The sequence below is a fragment of the Populus euphratica genome, unplaced genomic scaffold (assembly GCF_000495115.2).
Source record: "Populus euphratica unplaced genomic scaffold, PopEup_1.0 scaffold135.1, whole genome shotgun sequence".
Taxonomy (NCBI): Eukaryota; Viridiplantae; Streptophyta; class Magnoliopsida; order Malpighiales; family Salicaceae; genus Populus; species Populus euphratica.
In genome coordinates, this window is record NW_011499965.1 from 121,964 (window position 1) to 141,656 (window position 19,693).

The 19,693-nt window shown below is 31.6% G+C and overlaps 1 protein-coding gene across 1 annotated transcript; it reads right to left on the minus strand.

Moving 5' to 3' along the window:
• Positions 1–15,976: 15,976 nt before the first annotated feature.
• On the minus strand, positions 15,977–18,817 carry LOC105138904 (Leucine-rich repeat (LRR) family protein). The gene is given in 2 exon segments (XM_011045141.1): positions 15,977–17,112; positions 17,115–18,817. Coding segments are annotated over 2 exon segments (1,983 nt in total). The 5' UTR covers positions 18,511–18,817; the 3' UTR covers positions 15,977–16,525.
• Between the last annotated feature and the right edge of the window lie 876 nt (positions 18,818–19,693).

A 19,693-nucleotide genomic window follows, 5' to 3' on the forward strand; every position in this document is an offset into this window, starting at 1 on the left:
ATTTTTTAAAAATTATTTTTAATATTAACATATTAAAATAATTTTTAAAAAATAATTTTTAATTAAAAATAAAAACACGACACCGAAACATCCGCTAAAAAAAGAGAGGTAGGGACAAAACTAGATGCTTGGATGGAATCCCCTGTAACGTGTCCGCCGGAATGTTGTCAAGGGGAGGCAGCACCTCCATTCTATTTCGAGGAGTTTTTTCTTCCTTCTTTTTTTTTTTTTTTTTTTTTAACGTTCATGCACGTGCTTCCAACTTGTGCCCGTAAATAATTACCAGACATTAGTTATTTGTTTTTGGAAAAACGCTGCTCGTACTCCATTAACGTCAAATCACATATATCACTATCTTTGGTGAGCTTTTGTGGTAAAATCACATATCATTGTTCAATATTGATTCCACGTCTTGCTGTTTTTTGAATTTTTTTACTTTAAATTATTTTTTAAAATGTTCTAAAATCATTTTTATATATTGATATAAGAAATATATTTTTAAATTAAAAATATTTTAAAACGAAATTACTATCACGTTTCTAAACAATTACGAAATAATATTGAACAGCCGAGCCCACAAGATCTGTTACTAGTATTAATTACCAAGGTTGGATGAGGAAAAAAAAAAAAATCATCACGAAGGTGCAAAACATGTATCCAAGGAGGGAAAAAGGGGCCAGGCGCCCTCACAAAGCCCATGTTCATTAATGGCTGGCTCCCTCGTATCCAACTAAAGAATTACAATTATTAGCAAACTAGTGCTTGGCCTAGTGATAGAAGGGGCTTGTCTCCTTTCACTGTACTTAGATTCGAGCTCTGGTGTGCACGCCTGTTACCCCCGCGGTACCTTATATGCCTACTGGGTTTGCAGGGTATTCAGTGGGCCGTGGGGATTAGTCGTGGTGCGCGCAAGCTGGCCCGGACACCCCACGTAAATAAAAAAAAAAAAGAATTACAATTATTATTAAAAAAAATAAAATAAAGAATTAGCGTTTTTACTATAATACAAGAGAGAAAAGACTCGGGATTGTAATAGTTTTTCACAATGTTCTCTCTATTTTTATTTTCATTTTTGTATTTTGGCTTCTTTTTTGTTGGTCCCTTAATTTTTAGTTTTCTCTGTTTGGTTTTTTAATGTTGTTTTTATATGGGATTAGATTTGGTGGTTTATTTTGGATGCTTAGATTAGGGGTTTTGTAGTGTCAAAAAAATATTTGCTTGATGTGTGATTTGCAAAAACTAAATTAAATTTTATTGATTTAAAATATTTAAAGCTATAGGAATCAGATTAAAATAATTGATAAATATTCAACTCCTTTTTCTTGCTAGAATCATGGACTGAAATGCATGGACATAAAAAGGTTGAAATATTTTTTTTTTTGTTTATTAATATTTTTTTCAACTTATTCCTTTCACATTGAGTTTATTTAAGATTGGAGTTCAAGATTTTTTTCGGTGATCAGTATATTAGAATCATGTAAAGTCAAGAAAGATTTTTGGCATATGGTTAATCCTTGATTTTGTAAAATCAAATTCAATTTTTTTTATTTAAAATAATTAAGGTTAAAGCTAAAACAAGAGCATGGAAGAAATTAGAATAGTAGTTGGGGCAAGACTTGAGTTTGATTTGCACTCGTCATAAAATAAAGAGATTGTCATGTTTTATGACTCAGGTCTCGAGTTTGCTAAGTTAACCCGTGTTAATTAGGATTTTTTTTTGTTTTTTTCTTTTTAATTTCAACATTCAACAATGGGTTGGTTAAGAGTTGGTCTTCATAATTTTTTAATTTGTTTCTATGGAGTAATCTCGTTCTCACGACTCAAGTCGTGAGTTTAGTTTGTTAAGAATAAAAGTTTGTGATTTTACCAATTTGCTTTTTATTAAGTTTGTGATCCTATCATGAGTTTGCAAAGTTAATTTGGGTTGATTTGAATTGTTTTTTAATGATTTATTTTTTATTTTTTCCTTCAACAATAAGTTAGTTAAGGGTTGAGTTTCATAATGTTTTTAAATCTTCTTTCTATAAAGCAATACATTCTCATTTATCAGCTCATACGTTTAGCAAATTTACTCGAACTGCTTTTATTTTGTTTTTCTTTTCAAATTGAATATATACTTTTATTTTTGTCTTTCAATATTTTGGTTTATTAGGAATTAGGCCTCCTAACTTATTTTGATTTTCTTTTTATAGGGTTATAATAGTTTGATTACCCGGGTTATAAGTTTTACAGGTTAACCAAAGCTAGTCCAGGTTGATTTGACACATTGTCCTCCTAATATTTTTTAAAAAAATTATGTCATCTAATATGTTACAGTCTCAGTATTTAAAAAAGATGTCGTTCAATATGTATCAGATTTTAAGTTTATGGTATATTTTTTATGCTAAAAATCATGATAACAATGCTTTTATATTTTTTTTAAAAACAAATACATGATCTGTAGCATAGTGCAAACCAATGATCTAGTTAGTTTCTAAAAAAAATAAAAATATGCCACTAGTTTTTAAATAAATTATGTAAATTAATGGATGGATGAATCAAATCGAATCAAATCAAATCAAATAACTTGCTCAAGTTATAAACTAGTATGAACTAGTGATATATCAAAACAGACATGTTGAAACTTGAAAAATAATAAGAGCAAATATTTTGGTTTAATTATCAATTGTTATAGTTGATATGCTGAGCCCAAATACAAGTTACATGTTGCTAGCCCAACTCACTTAAGTCTTCTTAGCTCAGCCTAAGTCTTGCTCTACTTAAGGTTAGTGGAAGTAAGAGCATCCATGTTAAAGAAGAACTTCAACAGGGGTTTAAGTTTATCCGGAACTCTATATTATGTCTTGGGCAGGTTTTAAGTCAAAGATTTATAATCTCAAGAACCATAGGCTAGAGGCCGATAAATAAGTGAGAACAAAAACTTATATAATGTAAATGAGAAAAGGACCACAAAGGTTGGAACAACAGTTTCACGACCCAAAGGTCTCCTTTTCTTTGAACAACTTCCACAATTGAGAAATTATTTTCAAATCTATAATTGGCATAGCTTTACAAAAGATGTTCAAATCCATTACAACACATCTTTGATTCATAGACTATAACACAAGAGATATTTTTCTAAAATTAGTAACAATATTTATTACTCTATAAACTAGAATATTTGCTATTTTTACATAGCAGCTACTACCGTACAACAAAACACAATTTACTATAAATTGCAATGTTACTTGATTAATACATAAAAGTATATTTTTATCAAGATTTTATATCATTATTTTGCACATAAAATATCAATAACTCTTTAACTAAAGTATGTTTTATAATAACAAGTCTCATATCATAAGATACCTTTAATTTATTATAAATATTCATCCTAAATGTAGGCATATCACATAAATAAAAGGATTAATTGACGAGTTGAAGTACTGAAATTGAAAGGACAAAGAGAAGGTGAAGTTTAGAAAAGAGATTCTAGTTTAATTCAAACTAGAACACTGTTTGGTAATTAGATCATAACTGGAGCTGTAGAATTTGGATTTAAGTCTGCTTTATATGGATGAAAGGCTAAGAAATAGGCCTAAAATTTTTATAGGAAGGCAAGACTCAATTCTACTGTTTGGAAGTATGAATCTATCATGCAGTCCAAACACTATTCAATGTTCAGCCCATATCTTAAGTTCTAGAAGTTCAAATTATCTTAATTTTTTTTTATGGAAAGATAAGACAATTTTCTAGAATTTTATAATTTAAATCTGTCTAAATTCTGATGTTAGCAATGATATTTTGTTCAGACAAGAAGATAAGAATTGTCACCAAGTCAAGATGTGGTCACCCACTTAATAATTAGTCAACAATTCAATAGTTTCCAATTTTGGCCTATAAAAGGAGGCATTTAAGAATAAGTATAATATAAATTTAACATGGATTTTAATGTTTGATACTAAAATGTTTTATATTTGTTATTTTATTCACTCTTAATACTTTGTTTGTCAAATAATTAATCTAAATTTATGTTGTATAACATTGACACAACAAATATTTGGCACTTTCACAGCACAAACTGTATGATATAACCGACACCTGTCCCATGAAAGGAACTTGATTTGTTGTTAATATAAGTTATATTCATAAATACCTGACAACATTTACAAGTATTAGCATTATTCAAATAAGATAATTAATGTACTCATGTTAATAATTTATAATTTGATTGGAACCTCCTTTGTATGTGGTTTCCAGTTGAGTAATAAGAGTTTATACTATACTTATTTAAAATACCATTAATAGATCCTCTAACCTTGACAATTATTTTTATCATTGTTTAATTATTACATTGATTTTCTATCTCAAAGTTTTCATTAACTTCTTCTTCTTTATTATTATTATTATTACTATTATTATTGTTATTGTTTTTGTTATTGTTATTTATAATTTATACAATTAACTTCCTTGTGGTTTGATCCCGATCTTGTTAGGTTATATATTACTTTGACACTCCTACACTTAGAAAAAGATATCAATATTTTGGTTGTGTCATTACTCGATGATGTGATATTTAAAAAAGTTAACTTGATCTTTCAGGTTTTAAAATAAGTTTAATTCAATCTTTAATTTTTTTTAATTTTATGTTTTTCATCCCTATAGTTTTAGGTATTTTCCTTGAGATCTTAAGATTTTATTTTCTTATGTTTGAGTCCATGGATGTTGATAAAAGTTAAATTTAGTCCTTTAAGTTATGGTAAAGTGTCAATTAGGTCCTTAAAACTTACATTTGTTTACATCTCCATCCCTAAAATTTTATTTTCTTATGTTTTGATAACAAATATTTATTTCTTTAAGCTAGCCCATTCAATCTTCAAACAAGTTCAATTTGTTCCCTAAAATTTTTAAATTTCACTTTTTTTATCTATAGCTTTAGGTAATTGCCTTGTTGTCTTTAAATTTTTTTTTTTTTTTTATCTCAAGTGAAAGTCCTTAGGTGTCGTGGAAAGCTTAATTTAGTCTTTGTTAATTTAGTCTTTATGGTTTTCATAAAAGTTCAATTTAGTCACTAAGGTTTTTTATTTCTACATTTTCTTGTCACTATACTTTCATGTTTTTATTTTTTGTCCTAAAACTTTGTTTTTCTATGTTTCAAGTTGTTTTTCCTATTAAATTTTAGATGGATCAATCATTTTTGCATGATTCATCTATATGAATAAAAATCATAAATATTTAGTGACTAAAATTAACCTTTAAAATTTATAAAAGAAAACTTATAAAATGAAAGGACATGTTGTTTTAAATTGCATAAATATTGTTTTTCATTATAAAATAGTAATTTTTATATTTATCCTAGAATTCTCTTATGCCCTATAGATATGGCTTAATACAAAAGGTCCTATTATAGTTTTCATTCCTTCAGTCGAAGCTTTCACTATTTTTTAGATAAGTTTTTATTTGATTGTTAGACATATAAGGTTTTTGCATATCCAATACAATAAGGCTATATATTTTGTATGAAAGGTTAAGTTTCTCTTTTATGTTATTTTTTCTCTTTAAGTAATACATTGAATTTCTCACACGTGGGGGCGCAACATCATCATGGTGTTGGTCTTGGCGCACTTTAAACACGCCTCCTTCTTGAGCGAGGTGTGGTGTTGAATGGAAAAGAAAATAGTTTTGAGTTTAATCATAAAATTATGATTAGAGTTTAGGAGTTGTCATCTAGTATTATGATTACTAGAAACCTATGGTTTTCGAGAGTCTGGGTAAGGGAATGGTTATGTAAGGCAAAAATGCATCACCCCTAGTGCGCTCTACTTGAGGTAAGTTACATTATTATTTGATTATTTTTTTTAAACTATGTTTCTATTCATTGGTCTTTTTCTAAGGTTTAGGATAGGTCTCTCTTCGTTAGGAAGTCTCTACCTCATCGGTTTAATTCCTAATAATTTTAGCATCGTATTTATTTTGTATTCTAAAGTCAAGAAAGATTTTTGGCACACGATTAATGCTTGATTTTGCAAAATAAAATTTAATTTTACTGATTTAAAATAATTAAGGCTAGAGCTAAAACAACAACAAAGATGAAATTGAACAAGCAGTTGGGGTAAGACTTGAGCTTTTGCTGCACTCACAGAGAATGAAGAGATCATCATGCTATGAAGGCTCAAGCTTCATCCTCTGACCATAAAAAATGGTGTTCCACCATATATTTTAAATTTTCTTAAAAAGGGTTGCATAATGAGGTAGCAAATGGTGCAAGTCAAGTGGCAATGTGTTATTAACGAACTATTCTTCTTTTCTTTTTCTGTTTTCTCTCTTTGCCTTTCTTTTCATACCTCGCTTTGTAAAGTTTGTTTTTATATCAATTTTGATTATCATTATTTTAATTAATGTTTGTAATTTTTTTATTTTTTTAATTTAACTTTAAACATTCGATTGGTTGGAGGATGCACCTTAATAATTTTTTTTATTTTCCTTTTTTGAGGTAAACTAAGTCTTATAAATTAAATCATATGTTTAAAGGGATAACAAGGTTTGATGTGGGATTTTTTTTTATGTTGGCCTTCAATATTTAATTGGTTGAGAATTGGACTTTATGTTTTTTTTTCTGATTTTCTTTCTATTAAGTTATATCAATCTCATGAACTGAACTTCGAGTTAACCTAGGTTGTTTTTTTTTTTTTTTAAATGTTTGTTTTCTCTTCGAGTTAACCTAGGTTGTTTTTTTTTCTTTTTTTTTAAATGTTTATTTTTTGATTTTATCTTTTAATAATGAGTTAATTAAGAGTTCAGGTCCAGAGTTTTTTATAATTTGCTTATTAATGGGGTAATGTTTTTCTCATGATTCGGGTGAGGAGTTTAGCTATTGAGAATTAGAATTCATGATTATTTTCTTATTGTCTTTTGTTAAGTTATCCCGGTCTCATAACTCAAGTCTCGTGTTTGTCAAGTTAACTCAGGTTAATTAAGATTTTCTCTTTCTTTTTCGATTTCATCATTCAATATTAGGTTGGTTTAGAACTGGTCTTTATATTTTTTTTAATTTTTTATGAAGTAATCTCGTTCTCATGACTCAGGTTGCGAGTTAAATTCGTTAGGAATCCAACTTCGTGATTTTTATTAATTTGATTTCTATTAAGTTATCCAAGTCTTATAATCCTGTTGTAAGTTTGTCAAGTTAACATAGATTGATTCAAATTGTTTTTTTAATTGTTTGTTTTAGATTTTATCATTTAATAATGAGTTAGATAATAATTGAGTTTTATAATGTTTTTAAATCTTCTTTTTACAAGGTAATATGTTCTCATTACTTAACTTGTAGATTTAGTGAATTGACTTGAACTACTTTTATTGTATCTTTATTTTTAAATTATATATATTATCTTCCCTTAATATTTTGGCTTATTGGGAATTATACTTCATAATTTATTTTGGTTTTCTTTCAATGGGATTGTTATGGTCTAATGACTCGAGTTATGAGCTTTGCAGGTTAATCAAAATTGGTTCAAGTTGATTTGATATGTTGTCCTTCTAATATTTTTAAAAAATGGTGTCATCTGACATCAAAATTGGTTCAAGTTGATTTGATATGGTGTCATCTGATATGTTACAATCTCAGTATTAAAAAATAGTTTTGTGTAATATGTATTAGATTTAAAGTTTATGATATAAATCAAATCAAATCAAATAATTTTTGCAAGCACAAGTTATGAACTAGTGACGTATCAAAACGGACATATTGTAACTTGGACTAATGTAAGAGCAAATATTTTTGTTTAATTATTATTTGATATGGTTTATATGTCGGACCTAAATATTAGTTAGATGTTATTAACTCAACTCCTTTGAGTCTTCTTAGCTTAGCCTAAGGCTTACTTTGCTTAAGGTTAGCCGAAGTAAAAGAATCCATGTTAATGAAGAACTTCAACGGGGCTTGAATTTTGTTTATAAATGCATATTGCTCTATAGGCAGGCTTTACGTCAAAGATTTATAATCTCAGGGATCATGGGCTAAAGGTCGATAAATAAGTAGGAATCGAAACCCAGCTCGGACAACATCCTATATAATGTAAACAAGAAAGGGACCCCAAAAGTTGGAACAACAGTTTCACAACCCAAAGGTTTCCTATCTTCTTTAAACAACTTCCACAGCTAAGGAATCGTGTTCAAATCCATAGCTGGCATAGCTTTGTAAAACATGTTCAAATCTGTTACAACTCATCTTTGATTCATAGACTACAACACGAGAGAGATTTTTCTGAAATTACTAACAATATATATTACATTATAAACTAGAATGTTTACTACTTTTACAATAGCAACTAGTACCGTGCAATAAAACATAATTTACTATGGATTACAATGTTACTTAATGTTGTGATATTAATTTGAAGTTTTAAAAAAAAATTAATTTGGTCCTTTATTTTTTTAAATTTTACTTTTTTCATCTTTATAGTTTTACATATTTTCCCTTAGATCCTAAGATTTTACTTTCTTTGCGTTTGAGTCCATGGATGTCGATAAAAGTTCAATTTAGTCTTTTATGCTTTGGTAGAGTTTCAATTAGGTCCCTAAAACATATATTTTTCACATTTCCATCCCTAAAAATTTATTTTCTTATGTTTTAAATCTTTATTTCTTTAAATTGGTACCTAAAATCTTCAAATAAATTCAATTTGTTCCCTAAAGTTTTTTAATTTCACATTTTTCATCTATCTAGTTTTAGGTATTTGCCTTTTTATCTTGAAACTTGTATTTTTTTTCCTCATGTGATAGTCCTTGGATATTGTGACAATTAATCTTTATGGTTTTCATAGAAGTTTAATTTAGTCGTTAAGGTTTTTTATTTCTACATTTTCTTGTCACTATAGTTTTAGGTGGTTGTTTTTTCCCTAGAACTTTGTTTTTCTCATGTGTCAAGTAGTTTTTCCTACTAAATAGTAGATGGATCAATTTTTTCTGCATGATTCATCTATAAAAATAAAAATCATAAACATTTAGTGACTAGAATTAACCTCTAAAATATATAAAAGAAAACTTATAAAATGAAAGGATATGATGTTTTTAAATTCCATAAATATTTTTTTTCATTATAACATAGTGATTTTCATATTTATCCTAGCATTCTCCTATGCCCTATAGATATGGCTTAACATGAAAGGCCCTATAATAGTTTTCCTACCTTCGATCGAAGCTTTCACCATCTTCAAATAGCTTTTGGTTGGTTTGTTAAACATATAAGATTTCTACATATCCAATGCAATAAAAAAGCTATCTATTTTGTATGAAAGATTAAGTTTCTCTTTTCTTTCCTTTTTTTTTTCTAGTAATACATCAAATTCATGAACATTCAACAAGCCATCTTTGGAAAGGATTGTAGAAATTTAGATAAAAATATAAAGCTCTTCGCCTATTATATATAGACCCCTATTAAAGCTATGACATACAAAGTAATAGTTTGCATCTTATACCTAAAGAAAAAAGAGATTGTTGGGTTTTGATTGAAATAGACAAAGAGGGACTAATGACTCCTTTTAGGTTGGTGGTGATTATGGTTAGATGAATAATATTAAATATTTTTTAACGCTTTCATTATTCACCAAAACTTTCTTATATTATATTTAACCATCTAATTGATAAGGACAATGCTTGGCCATATTAGAATGGATTGATCTATGTTTTGAGATTTTCATGGCTATGCTAAAAGAGAATTATTATTTTTCTTAATATCTATAATAAAGTGATAACATTTTGCTTATTGTGGCACTTTTATATAAATAGGGTAAGATATTCTCCATTCATATATCTTGGTGTAGCATTAACAATAAACTAGTTTACATTGGGTAAGAAATCTTTGAGGCTGTGGTAATGCCAAATAATTTTAAATTTTAATGGAGTTAAAGCTAGAGGTTGTCATTCTTGTTTTTAATAGGAAATAAGGTGTTTAGGTTCTTGATTAAAACTTTATAGAAAAATTTCCAAGGCTTTTAGAAGATTTAAGGATTGTTATGTAAAAGATAAAGAACTGAGTCCAAGTTAAAAAAAACTTAAAACATCACACTTTAATTCCAAAACATATATAGTTTTTAAATTAAATTGATTAACTAAAAGAGTTTGACATGCTAGACATATTTTAAAACATAATTCACTTATTTTAGGTGAACAATGTTATTTGCCACATCATATTTTGTTTATTTGATCGATTGATTTTAATACAAGTATGATGAGGTTAATATTCCTACATTTGAGAAATAAAGCAATAAAAGGGTACTTTTTACATCAAAAATAAACATACATATATTAAGCAAAGAGAACATTGATTGTTCACTATAAAGTAAAGGAAACAAGTTAAAATCAATTGTCAATTACAAGAATTGACTAAGCTGGAAAAATCCTTAATTGACTAAAATTGTTGAACAAGTAATCAACCTATCGACCAAGCAACTAGAAAAAATTATTCATAAAAAATGATCAATCAATAGAGTTGGAAAGTACTCATAATCAGAGATATACAATCTTATTCAAAGTAAAAATAGTCAACATAAGAATTAATTAGAAATCAGAGATTATACTACCCTTTATCATTAAGATTACTTGTACATATAAGATTCAATCTCTTTAACAATATAAATAGGGCCAAATACTACCCTCAATATGTCTTCTTCTTCTTTTCTTTTTGTAAAGGGTTTTATTGTTTTTATTTTCTTTATTGTTTTCTTTACAATTTTTGTTTATTTTTCTACACTTATGTTTTCTACAAACTTATTTTCCTTAGAACTCTTATGTTTTCTTTACATAGTGGTGTTTTTAAAACATATCTTTACTGTAAACACCAAAAATAAACTTTTACATAAATAAAAAATAATATAAACAAACAAAACATTAAATTAACCTCGTGGTGAAGAAGGTGATTAAATGTATGGAAAACCATTTAAATTCAGTTGTTAACGAGGGATTTAAAATGATAAAAAGAAATATAACTCAAACTATAAAAAGAATAAAGAATGGGGCTAAAGTGTGATTAAAAAAGAATAGGACTATGAATACCTCATTCTCTCTTTCATAAGGCTGGCAACATGGAGATTGATAGAAGGGGAAGAATTTTTTTCCCACTAAAATTTAAGAGAAGAACACCAAGATTTGTCAAGTCTATATGAGTTTTAGATTACTAGGTAGGGAAAACATCCTTTGGTAAAGGAAATAGTAAGAAACAAGTGAAGAGATTGTAAGGGGAAGAGAGGAAAAGGGTCAACTGCATGCAAAAAGGAAAGAGTTAAAACTTTTCAACCGGTTAATAATCAAAATCCAAATTATCACCAGGTAAGGAGCCTTAAACCTAATTATGAAAATTAATTTAAATTCAATTAGGAATTATGTACTAATCTTGAATTAAAATTAGGGTTCTTAAGTAAAATTGAGGAAATGTAGAATTTGATAAAATTGGATTAATTAAATTATTTTAAATTACCTTAAACATGAAATCATGTAAAAATACAAAAAAAAAATGGTTAAAGGAATAAGAGTAGCCTTCCATTTAGGGAATGAATAGAAGGAGAATAATTTATGATTTTCTTGATAAAGTATTTGTGGTGTTTTGTTATAATGTGAACAATGACTAAATAAGACAAATGATTACATGAGAAAGAGAAGGGAACCCAAGTCCTTTAGGCCAAGTTTTGGCCATGACAAGATTAAGAGGGGGAGATGAGTTTTAAGATTTCATATGTTAATAATGGGTAATTAGGCGTGGAAGAAAGTATATTAATAAGTAAAGCATAATAATTTGATAGTAAAGGAATTTTGTAAATCAAATGCATGTTTTATGTAAGGTAGAAATTAGTTTATTGGCTATAATGTATAGTTTATGGCTTGACTTATGAGAAATTATGAAATGTAGGAGAACATGGAATCTAATAATATGTATGTTCTTGAAATAGTTTTTGACCATTTTACACAGAAAATAGTAAATTAGCTTAAGTAATCTTTAGGAGGTCATATTTAGGAATGGTTGCCTTAAGAAAAGAGGGACGAGAAATAAGGATACTTGAAGGTTCATTTAAACCATTGAAAAACTAGATAAATTCATCACCCTTATTCCAGAGACAATTCGAGTCTAAAAATAATAAAAATATAAGAAACATTTTCTCATTGAAGTTATAGTCAAGGATGTTAGCTTTCCAACAAGTCTAACCTTGCTTAAATTGAAACTCAGAACTCTAGATATATGTAAATATCTAAGGTGACGTTGAGTTGTAACCTCTACTGAATGTTTCGATAAGTTGTCAAAACAGTAAATTTAGTCATGTTAGGGGTAGAATTAGGTTTTCTTCTCTTTAAAAAATATATAGTGTCATGTTTTAGTGTTCAAAATAAAATAAGCTATGTTTGAAATCAAATTTGTGATGTTAATTATAATTACATAAAAAAACAATGATCTTAAAGAATGTAATGGGAAACACAAATGTAAATGAAGCAATTGTTAAAAGGAAGTCAATATTGGATAAGAAATAATGTGGTATACCTATGGATTTAGGAGGGACAGTAGAAGGGGCACAACAGCAGCAAGGGAGCGCAAGCAGAGCGTTTGTAGCATATGAGTGTCCTATATATATACCCTTCTTAAATATGTGTAACCATAAAAATCTGTTTAATTCTTAGATTGTATACGTATTGGTGTTGTTAAAAGAAAAAATGATCAAATGAAATAAAAACAGACTTGACTAATTGTTTTGGTTAGGAATAGTGAACTACATTAATGGACTTTATTGACAATAGTTTTCTTGAATTTGATTAGTCGTTCCCAAGTACGAGATGTTAATGATGTTAGTAGGGTTTACTAATGTCGGCATGACCATTCTAGAGAATGAAGGATACTGAACTTGATTAACTATTCAAGTTAAGAATAATTAATGATATCGATGAGTGACGTTGATATCGACAATTCTATAAAACTTGATTGGCTATTCCTATTATGAAAGCTAGTGATGTTAAGGATTTTTTACATTGACATTTCTGAAGATATCTCAAAGTGTTATTGAGAGTTGATTAATTATTTTATGTTAGAATAATTAATGATATCAATGGACTGCATTGATATCGGTATTTACGATAAACTTAATTAGTAGGTCCTGGTAAGGGCGATTAATGATACTAATAAGATTCAATAGTATCAATATTATCGTCCCAAGGTTTTGAGAAGAAAAGACTTGATTAGTAATCTTGTGGAGAATAGTTGATGGTACCAATGAATTGGTATTGACATTCTTAAAGGAATTGTCTTTCAACATTAACATATAACATTGGTCAGAAAATTTTAGAGTTGAAAGGAAAATATTAGTGAATCCAGAAGGAATAAATCTAGAAATATTAAAAGAGGATTATATGGAAAATTGTAAAGAATATGGTAATATGTAGCCTTGAATATATTTTTTGACTATTAATGTTAGTATTGCTTTTTATGATAATTATTTTCTAATGTTATATTCGTTTCACGTCCTCCAATGTTATATTCGTTTTAGGTCCATCATATTTACAACAGGAGTAATATTTTAGATCATATATCTTTTATGTTATTTAGAACTAAAGAAATGTTGGTGTATTTTGTATCTCAAAAAACTATTATGACTTGAATTGTAATAATATCTTTTAAATCGAATGTCTGAACATAATTTATATTATCATGTATTCATAATTTTCATATATTTTTTTATTTAAGTATTAATTAATACTCGTTCTTATTATTATATGGATATTTAAAAAATTATGGTTGTAGTGATGAGAATTGAGTTCTAAGATGATTGACTTGTGATTGGATAATAATTAATAGAAATGTACATGTTATTTATCTATAACTTAGGACTTCCTGGTATAAAAGAAATTTTGCAGAAATTTTAATAGAAATTGCAGTGAACCTTGTATAAATTTATTTTAAAAAATATTTATTATGTTTTTTTTATATTATGATTGGTGTGTTGTCCTGGTAATTGGAATGTTGCATTTGCTTCTTTTTATTAGAGTTGTTACCAACTCATAACAATTTTAGTCTTATGTATAATAAACCAGCAATGTACATAACCGTGAAAAAAATCATTGAGCAGACAAAACAACTAAAAGAACAAATTATAGTCTTATGTATAATAAACCAGCAATGTTCATAACCGTGAAGAAGAACCATATTAAGAGCCTAGAGACAAAATATGCTATTAATCTGAGTTAAAATTGGTTTGTTGAAGGAAAAGATATTAAATTATAGGGATTTGTTGGAGAAATCATATGGGGATTTAAGATTTTTTTCTTTTGATTTTTTCTATTTTTCCTCTCTATTTTTATTCTCCATCTGCTTATATGATAAGGTGAATGTCATGAATTTGAGATGGACACTACAAAATTGATCTGCCAGGCTATACAAGTGTTATAATTTATCTTTTATATTGACATTCTGTATTGATATGAAACAATTTCTCTGGTATTAATACAGTTAAATTTAAATTTAAAAAGTTGATAGAGTGACCATCGGCCGGGCCGGCGTTATACTTGGAGTTTACTATTGTCATGTTGTCAGGCAACTTCATCTCCTGATGCCATTATGGTAACATGCAAACTTAATTATGCGATTTGCCTATGCCTTTTCTTAGACGGCAGTTTTTTTTCTTTTTTTCCTTCCCGTAGGGTAAGTGGAGGGCAGATATAATTCATTTATGGCATTTCCCCGAAAGTACTTTTAGCAAAGCAGGTTTGCATAACAAGATATGCTGTTTATGCTAATTTATAAACTGATGAAACCCTAGCCCCACAAAACGCGTCAGATGAGAGGGACTCGTTGTCCCCTTCCATGTTTTTCTTTTTTTTTCGTTTTTTTTTAATTATTATTATTGCTGCATCGCACAAACTCTCTTAGCCTCTGTTTAGAGGAAATTCATTAGCCCCAGTGCATGCATGTATAAATACGAATGGAAGCCAACCGTGTTTCTTAGCCTCTGTTTAGAGGAAATTCATTATACGAATGGATTTGGAAGAAATTAAAAGCACCCACGAAAACTGTGCTCTTGCCTTTAAATTTCCGCAACAATACAAATAAAGGTGTACCAGCTGGGATTTAATAACGTGGGACCCTGTATGGCCACCTGCTTTTCTCAATCCACGGGGGGAGAGGTGCTAAATGCTTAGCGCATATGGGCTTCACTCAACTTGGTGGTGGTGGTGGAGGGCACATTTGCGCCATAATGGGCGAAGACCAGCTGTGCTGGCGGGATGGTCAATGGCAGTGAGGGATAACTGTCTTTACGTGAATTTTAATAGATTCGTCATTCCACTAGCGCAGCAGTAACAAAACAAAAAAAAACAAAAACCATCTCATCTCATCTCATCACGTGAAGAAAGGCAAAGGCGAGGATGATCCAAAGGAGGTCTCATTCAAGCAGCTGGAAAATAAGGAAAGAAGGACGCGTTTAGGACAAGAGTCAACAAGCACACCACACCTAAGGAGAAGTTTCCAATTTGACTCCGCTCTTCACGAGCTTCATCAAGTATGATAGTAAATGATCATCAATAGGAAAGTTAAGAAACCATGCCGACAGCAATTTAAAGTCAGATAAACCGATTCCAAGCAAGCAATCTGACTAATCTAATGACAAAAAAGAGGAGGAAATCAAGGAGCTCATCTAGCAACAATCAAGGGGGACCTAGACTGGCTGTTCGGGTCCCGCCATGCATCTAGCTAGCCTCGATCGGATATTAAGCAAACAACACGGCGCAAATAGGTGGCCTCAGAAAATGCCTGACAATAGCACCCCACCGATATTATATATATATATATATAGCAACTGGCATTTACTAGATGAGTAGGATCACCGGAGCTCGCCATGGATTCAAAGAAAGGTGAATCAAAGAACCACAACTAATCACAACGCATATAGACAAATGGCTATTGTCTCGGCAGCTGGACAGGTTTTATCCTAGCAAGATCTACATAATCATACATAATAACCAGTACACAACCATTTGTAAGGTTCAATCTCACAGAAGAAGAGAAATAACAACGTAATACAAGTGAAGTGTTCGTGATTATTATACTATAAATCGAAAAACAAAAATAAGGAACCAGGTATGATAAAAGAAGAAAAAAGAAAAAGGTAAAAAGAACACAATCGAGCAGCAGCCCTGATTATGGTCTCCGTTCCATGCCTATACATGCACTCTCTCTGCAACCTACTGATCTTTCTCTGCCATTTTTATTTTGCAACTCAAATATTCCATAACAATTCAAATAAATATGGAGACAATTTCCCCTCTTACCTCTAAATTGTCTTCTTTGCTTCAATTCTTTAACAATGATCAGTAATAACAATGCAATAAATCTGACCGAGACCATCTGCAAGAGATGATTCAATCATGCAAACTGCCCAGACTCTTTCTCAATTTTCTCTAGAAGAGCGACGAGAATCGCCCACAAGAGGAAAAAAGAAACCCTGATGACGAAATCCATAGTATTTCTCTCCTTGTTTGATGGAAGGTTAGAGATCGGAAATTCTCAAAAGAATCAATAAAAGGGTGGTGGTGGAGGTGAAGCATATGAAACCCCTGTGATTGGTGGTAATGGTCCCTCATACACTGGAGTCGGAGGTGGTGGACCTCCATATATGACGGGTGGGGGTGGGGGTGGGTTTTCACATGGAATTGGCGATGGAGGCGACAATGGTGGCGGAGAATGGAAGTAAACTGGTGGTGGTGGTGGTGGGGATGGTGATGGTTTATAATGTATAGGAGGAGGCGGTGACGATGAAGGTGGGGGTGGAGGTGGTGAATACTCTATACATGGTGGGGGTGGAGGCGGTGATGAATAAACTGGGGGAGGTGGAGAATTGACAGGAGGTGGTGGTGGAGGTGATAAGTAAGGATAAACTGGTGGTGGAGGCGAATGTGGAGGTGGTGGGGAGTTATAATAGTAAGGAATAGGTGGTGGTGGGGAGAATATTGGTGGAGGTGGTGCTGAATTTGGTGGAGGCGGCGGTGGGGAACGTACACATGGAGGTAATGGAGATGGTGGGGGTGATGCAGGAGGCGGTGGGGGAGACAGGGATGGTGGTGGGGTAGGTGAAGTAGGAGGCGGTGGGGGGGAATACAAGGTGGAGGGGGAGGAGGCGGGGAGTACACTGGAGGAGGTGGCGGAGGTGGAGAGCGCACTGGTGGCGGGGGTGAAAATATTGGAGGTGGCGGAGGGGGTGGAGGTGACTGTGGAATAACAACTGGTGGTGGAGGTGAAGGTACCGGCATTGGAGGTGAGGGAGGAGGAGGAGGAGGCAAAGATGGAACGAAAGGAGCACATCTAAACGAGCTGCAATCAACAGGTCTAGACAAAAATGCCTTACATTGTGCAGCAGATCTCTGTAATGGTCTTGCTGGCAAACAATTCCTCCTGTCACTGAAATCCGGTAGACTCAAACACACTGGTGGCTCTCCAGTGAAGAAATTATAAGAGAAGGTGAAGTTATCCAAATTCGGTAACTTACAAATACTTGCCGGAATCTTCCCTGAGAGCATGTTGTGAGCTACATTGAGCTGTTCAAGACTCACCATTCCACCAAATGCGTCTGGTAATGGACCCATTAATTGATTGAAGCTAACATCCAAGACTGTCAGGTCTTTAAGCAAACCTATCTCTGCTGGCATGCAAGATCTAAACCCATTGTTCATGAGGATGATTTCATTGAGGTTTGACATGTTACCTATGCTTGACGGCACACATCCATGAAATTTGTTGTTCGCCAAAACGATGACAGATACTGGGGAGTTGCCAAGATTTTCAGGGAGATCGAAAACGAACCTGTTATGATTGATAAAGATTGCATCCAAGTCCTTGTCAAATAGCTCTTTTGGTACAGTACCCTCAAACTCGTTGAACCTCAGATCCAAGAATTTGAGTGAAGGCAGCTTGAGCACAACCTGTGGAAATTTCCCAGCAAACCGATTGTTGCTAAGATCCAGTTCAAAGAGCAGCCTCATGTCCTTGAACTTACGAGGTACAGTCCCACAAAACCTGTTAGAGTTGATGTGAAACAATGCAAGATCCACTAGCAAGCCAAGCTCCTCAGGCAAGTACCCTGCAATATCACCGTGGTTGAGATCAATGCCGGCAACTGTAAGGATTGTTTTGTTGTCCGGAGCTGGAGCGCAGAAAACCCCCTCATAGTTGCAAACTTGGGATCCAACCCAATTGGCTGTCAGGTTTAGAGGGTCTGAGAAGATGGCTTGTTTCCAAGCCTGTAATGCTATGTAAGCATTTCGAAGTCTCGGATTCGGAAAAACAAGAGATGGGTCTACTGTGACTCTCTCTCCTCTGTCACCAAATTCGTCTTTGTAGTAAAGAAGCTGCCGCTTCTTGATGTACATAGCGTCGGCGTCACTGAGGCCTCCATAGCTAGAGATAGTCGGAGCTTGCTTAGCAGCAGAGAGGCACACAACTGTGCCAAGAAACAAGGCAACGAGAAGTGAGAGATGAAGATGGGAGTGGGTCGTCTTCTTCATCTCACATGAGACATCTGATATCCGAAATGCCACTTTCAGTTCTTCTCGCTCTCCTTCCTACCACCCCCCTAATTCCCCCCCGAAGTAGAGTTGCAAGAGAATGGGTTGATGAGGCAAAAGCTATGCAGTTCGAGATCTGAGACACAGAATGTGAGAGAGAGAGAGAGATTTGAGGAGAGAAATGGGGATGTGTTTCTGGGCGTAAGGAGAGAGAGAGAGGGAGATGGGGTTTTTTCTAGGGATTTTGGAGATATGTGTGAAGGGGATGAAGAAATAATGCATCGAAGGACAGCTAAATCACAGCTCAAAGCCCACCAGATTCCCTCTCACTTTCTTTTTTTCTTTTTCTTTTTTTTTTTAAAAAAACTCCAAATCCACTCCACTCTCTCATCTCATCATATGCCACTTTTTCGCGTTCACTTTCTCGCCCGATATGAATGCTACTTTAAAATTTTGAAATTCCATTTCCATGCCCAGCTCATCTTTTTTTTTTTACAATATTAAGAAGCGCGGCTGGAACGTTGTAGGCTCGTTTGCGCCGAACTGATCTGTTTGAAATTAATATTTTATAAAATTTTAAAATTATTTTGTATTTAAATTAAAAATAAACTATATAGACAGAATGTCTTCACCTACTAAAAAAAATCATTGCAATAAAATAATTTGTTTATTTTTTTGTACTCTTATTACGAGCCACTTTGCTATTTAGAATCCCTTTTTAATTTTGAAATCCTAGTTGACTTTAGTGTCCCCAAGCAAGTAGGCTGTAACAAACCCTTAATTTATAATTATTGATTCATTTAAAATAAGACAGTAGAATACAGAAAATGAAGTTTCTTAATGGGAAGTCGGTGGCTTCTGGTTTCCGGCGGAAAGTTGACCTAAAGATGCCGAAACCTAGAAGAAAGAAAGAAAATGGGCCACGCCGTTTCCGGCTACAAGGTGATATCACGAGATCGATGTGAAACTTTCACGATATTTTGGTAATTGGACTAACAGCTGTAGACGCGGCGGAGAATGTTATCAGGATTTTTTTCTTGCAAGCTGTTCTGGAATGAGACGTTATTGTTTTTTAAAATATTTTAAGAATATATAGTTTTAAATATTATTTTTAATATTAATATATTAAAAGGATAAAAACATTTAAAAAATTAATTTAAAATAAAAAAATTTATTTTTTTAA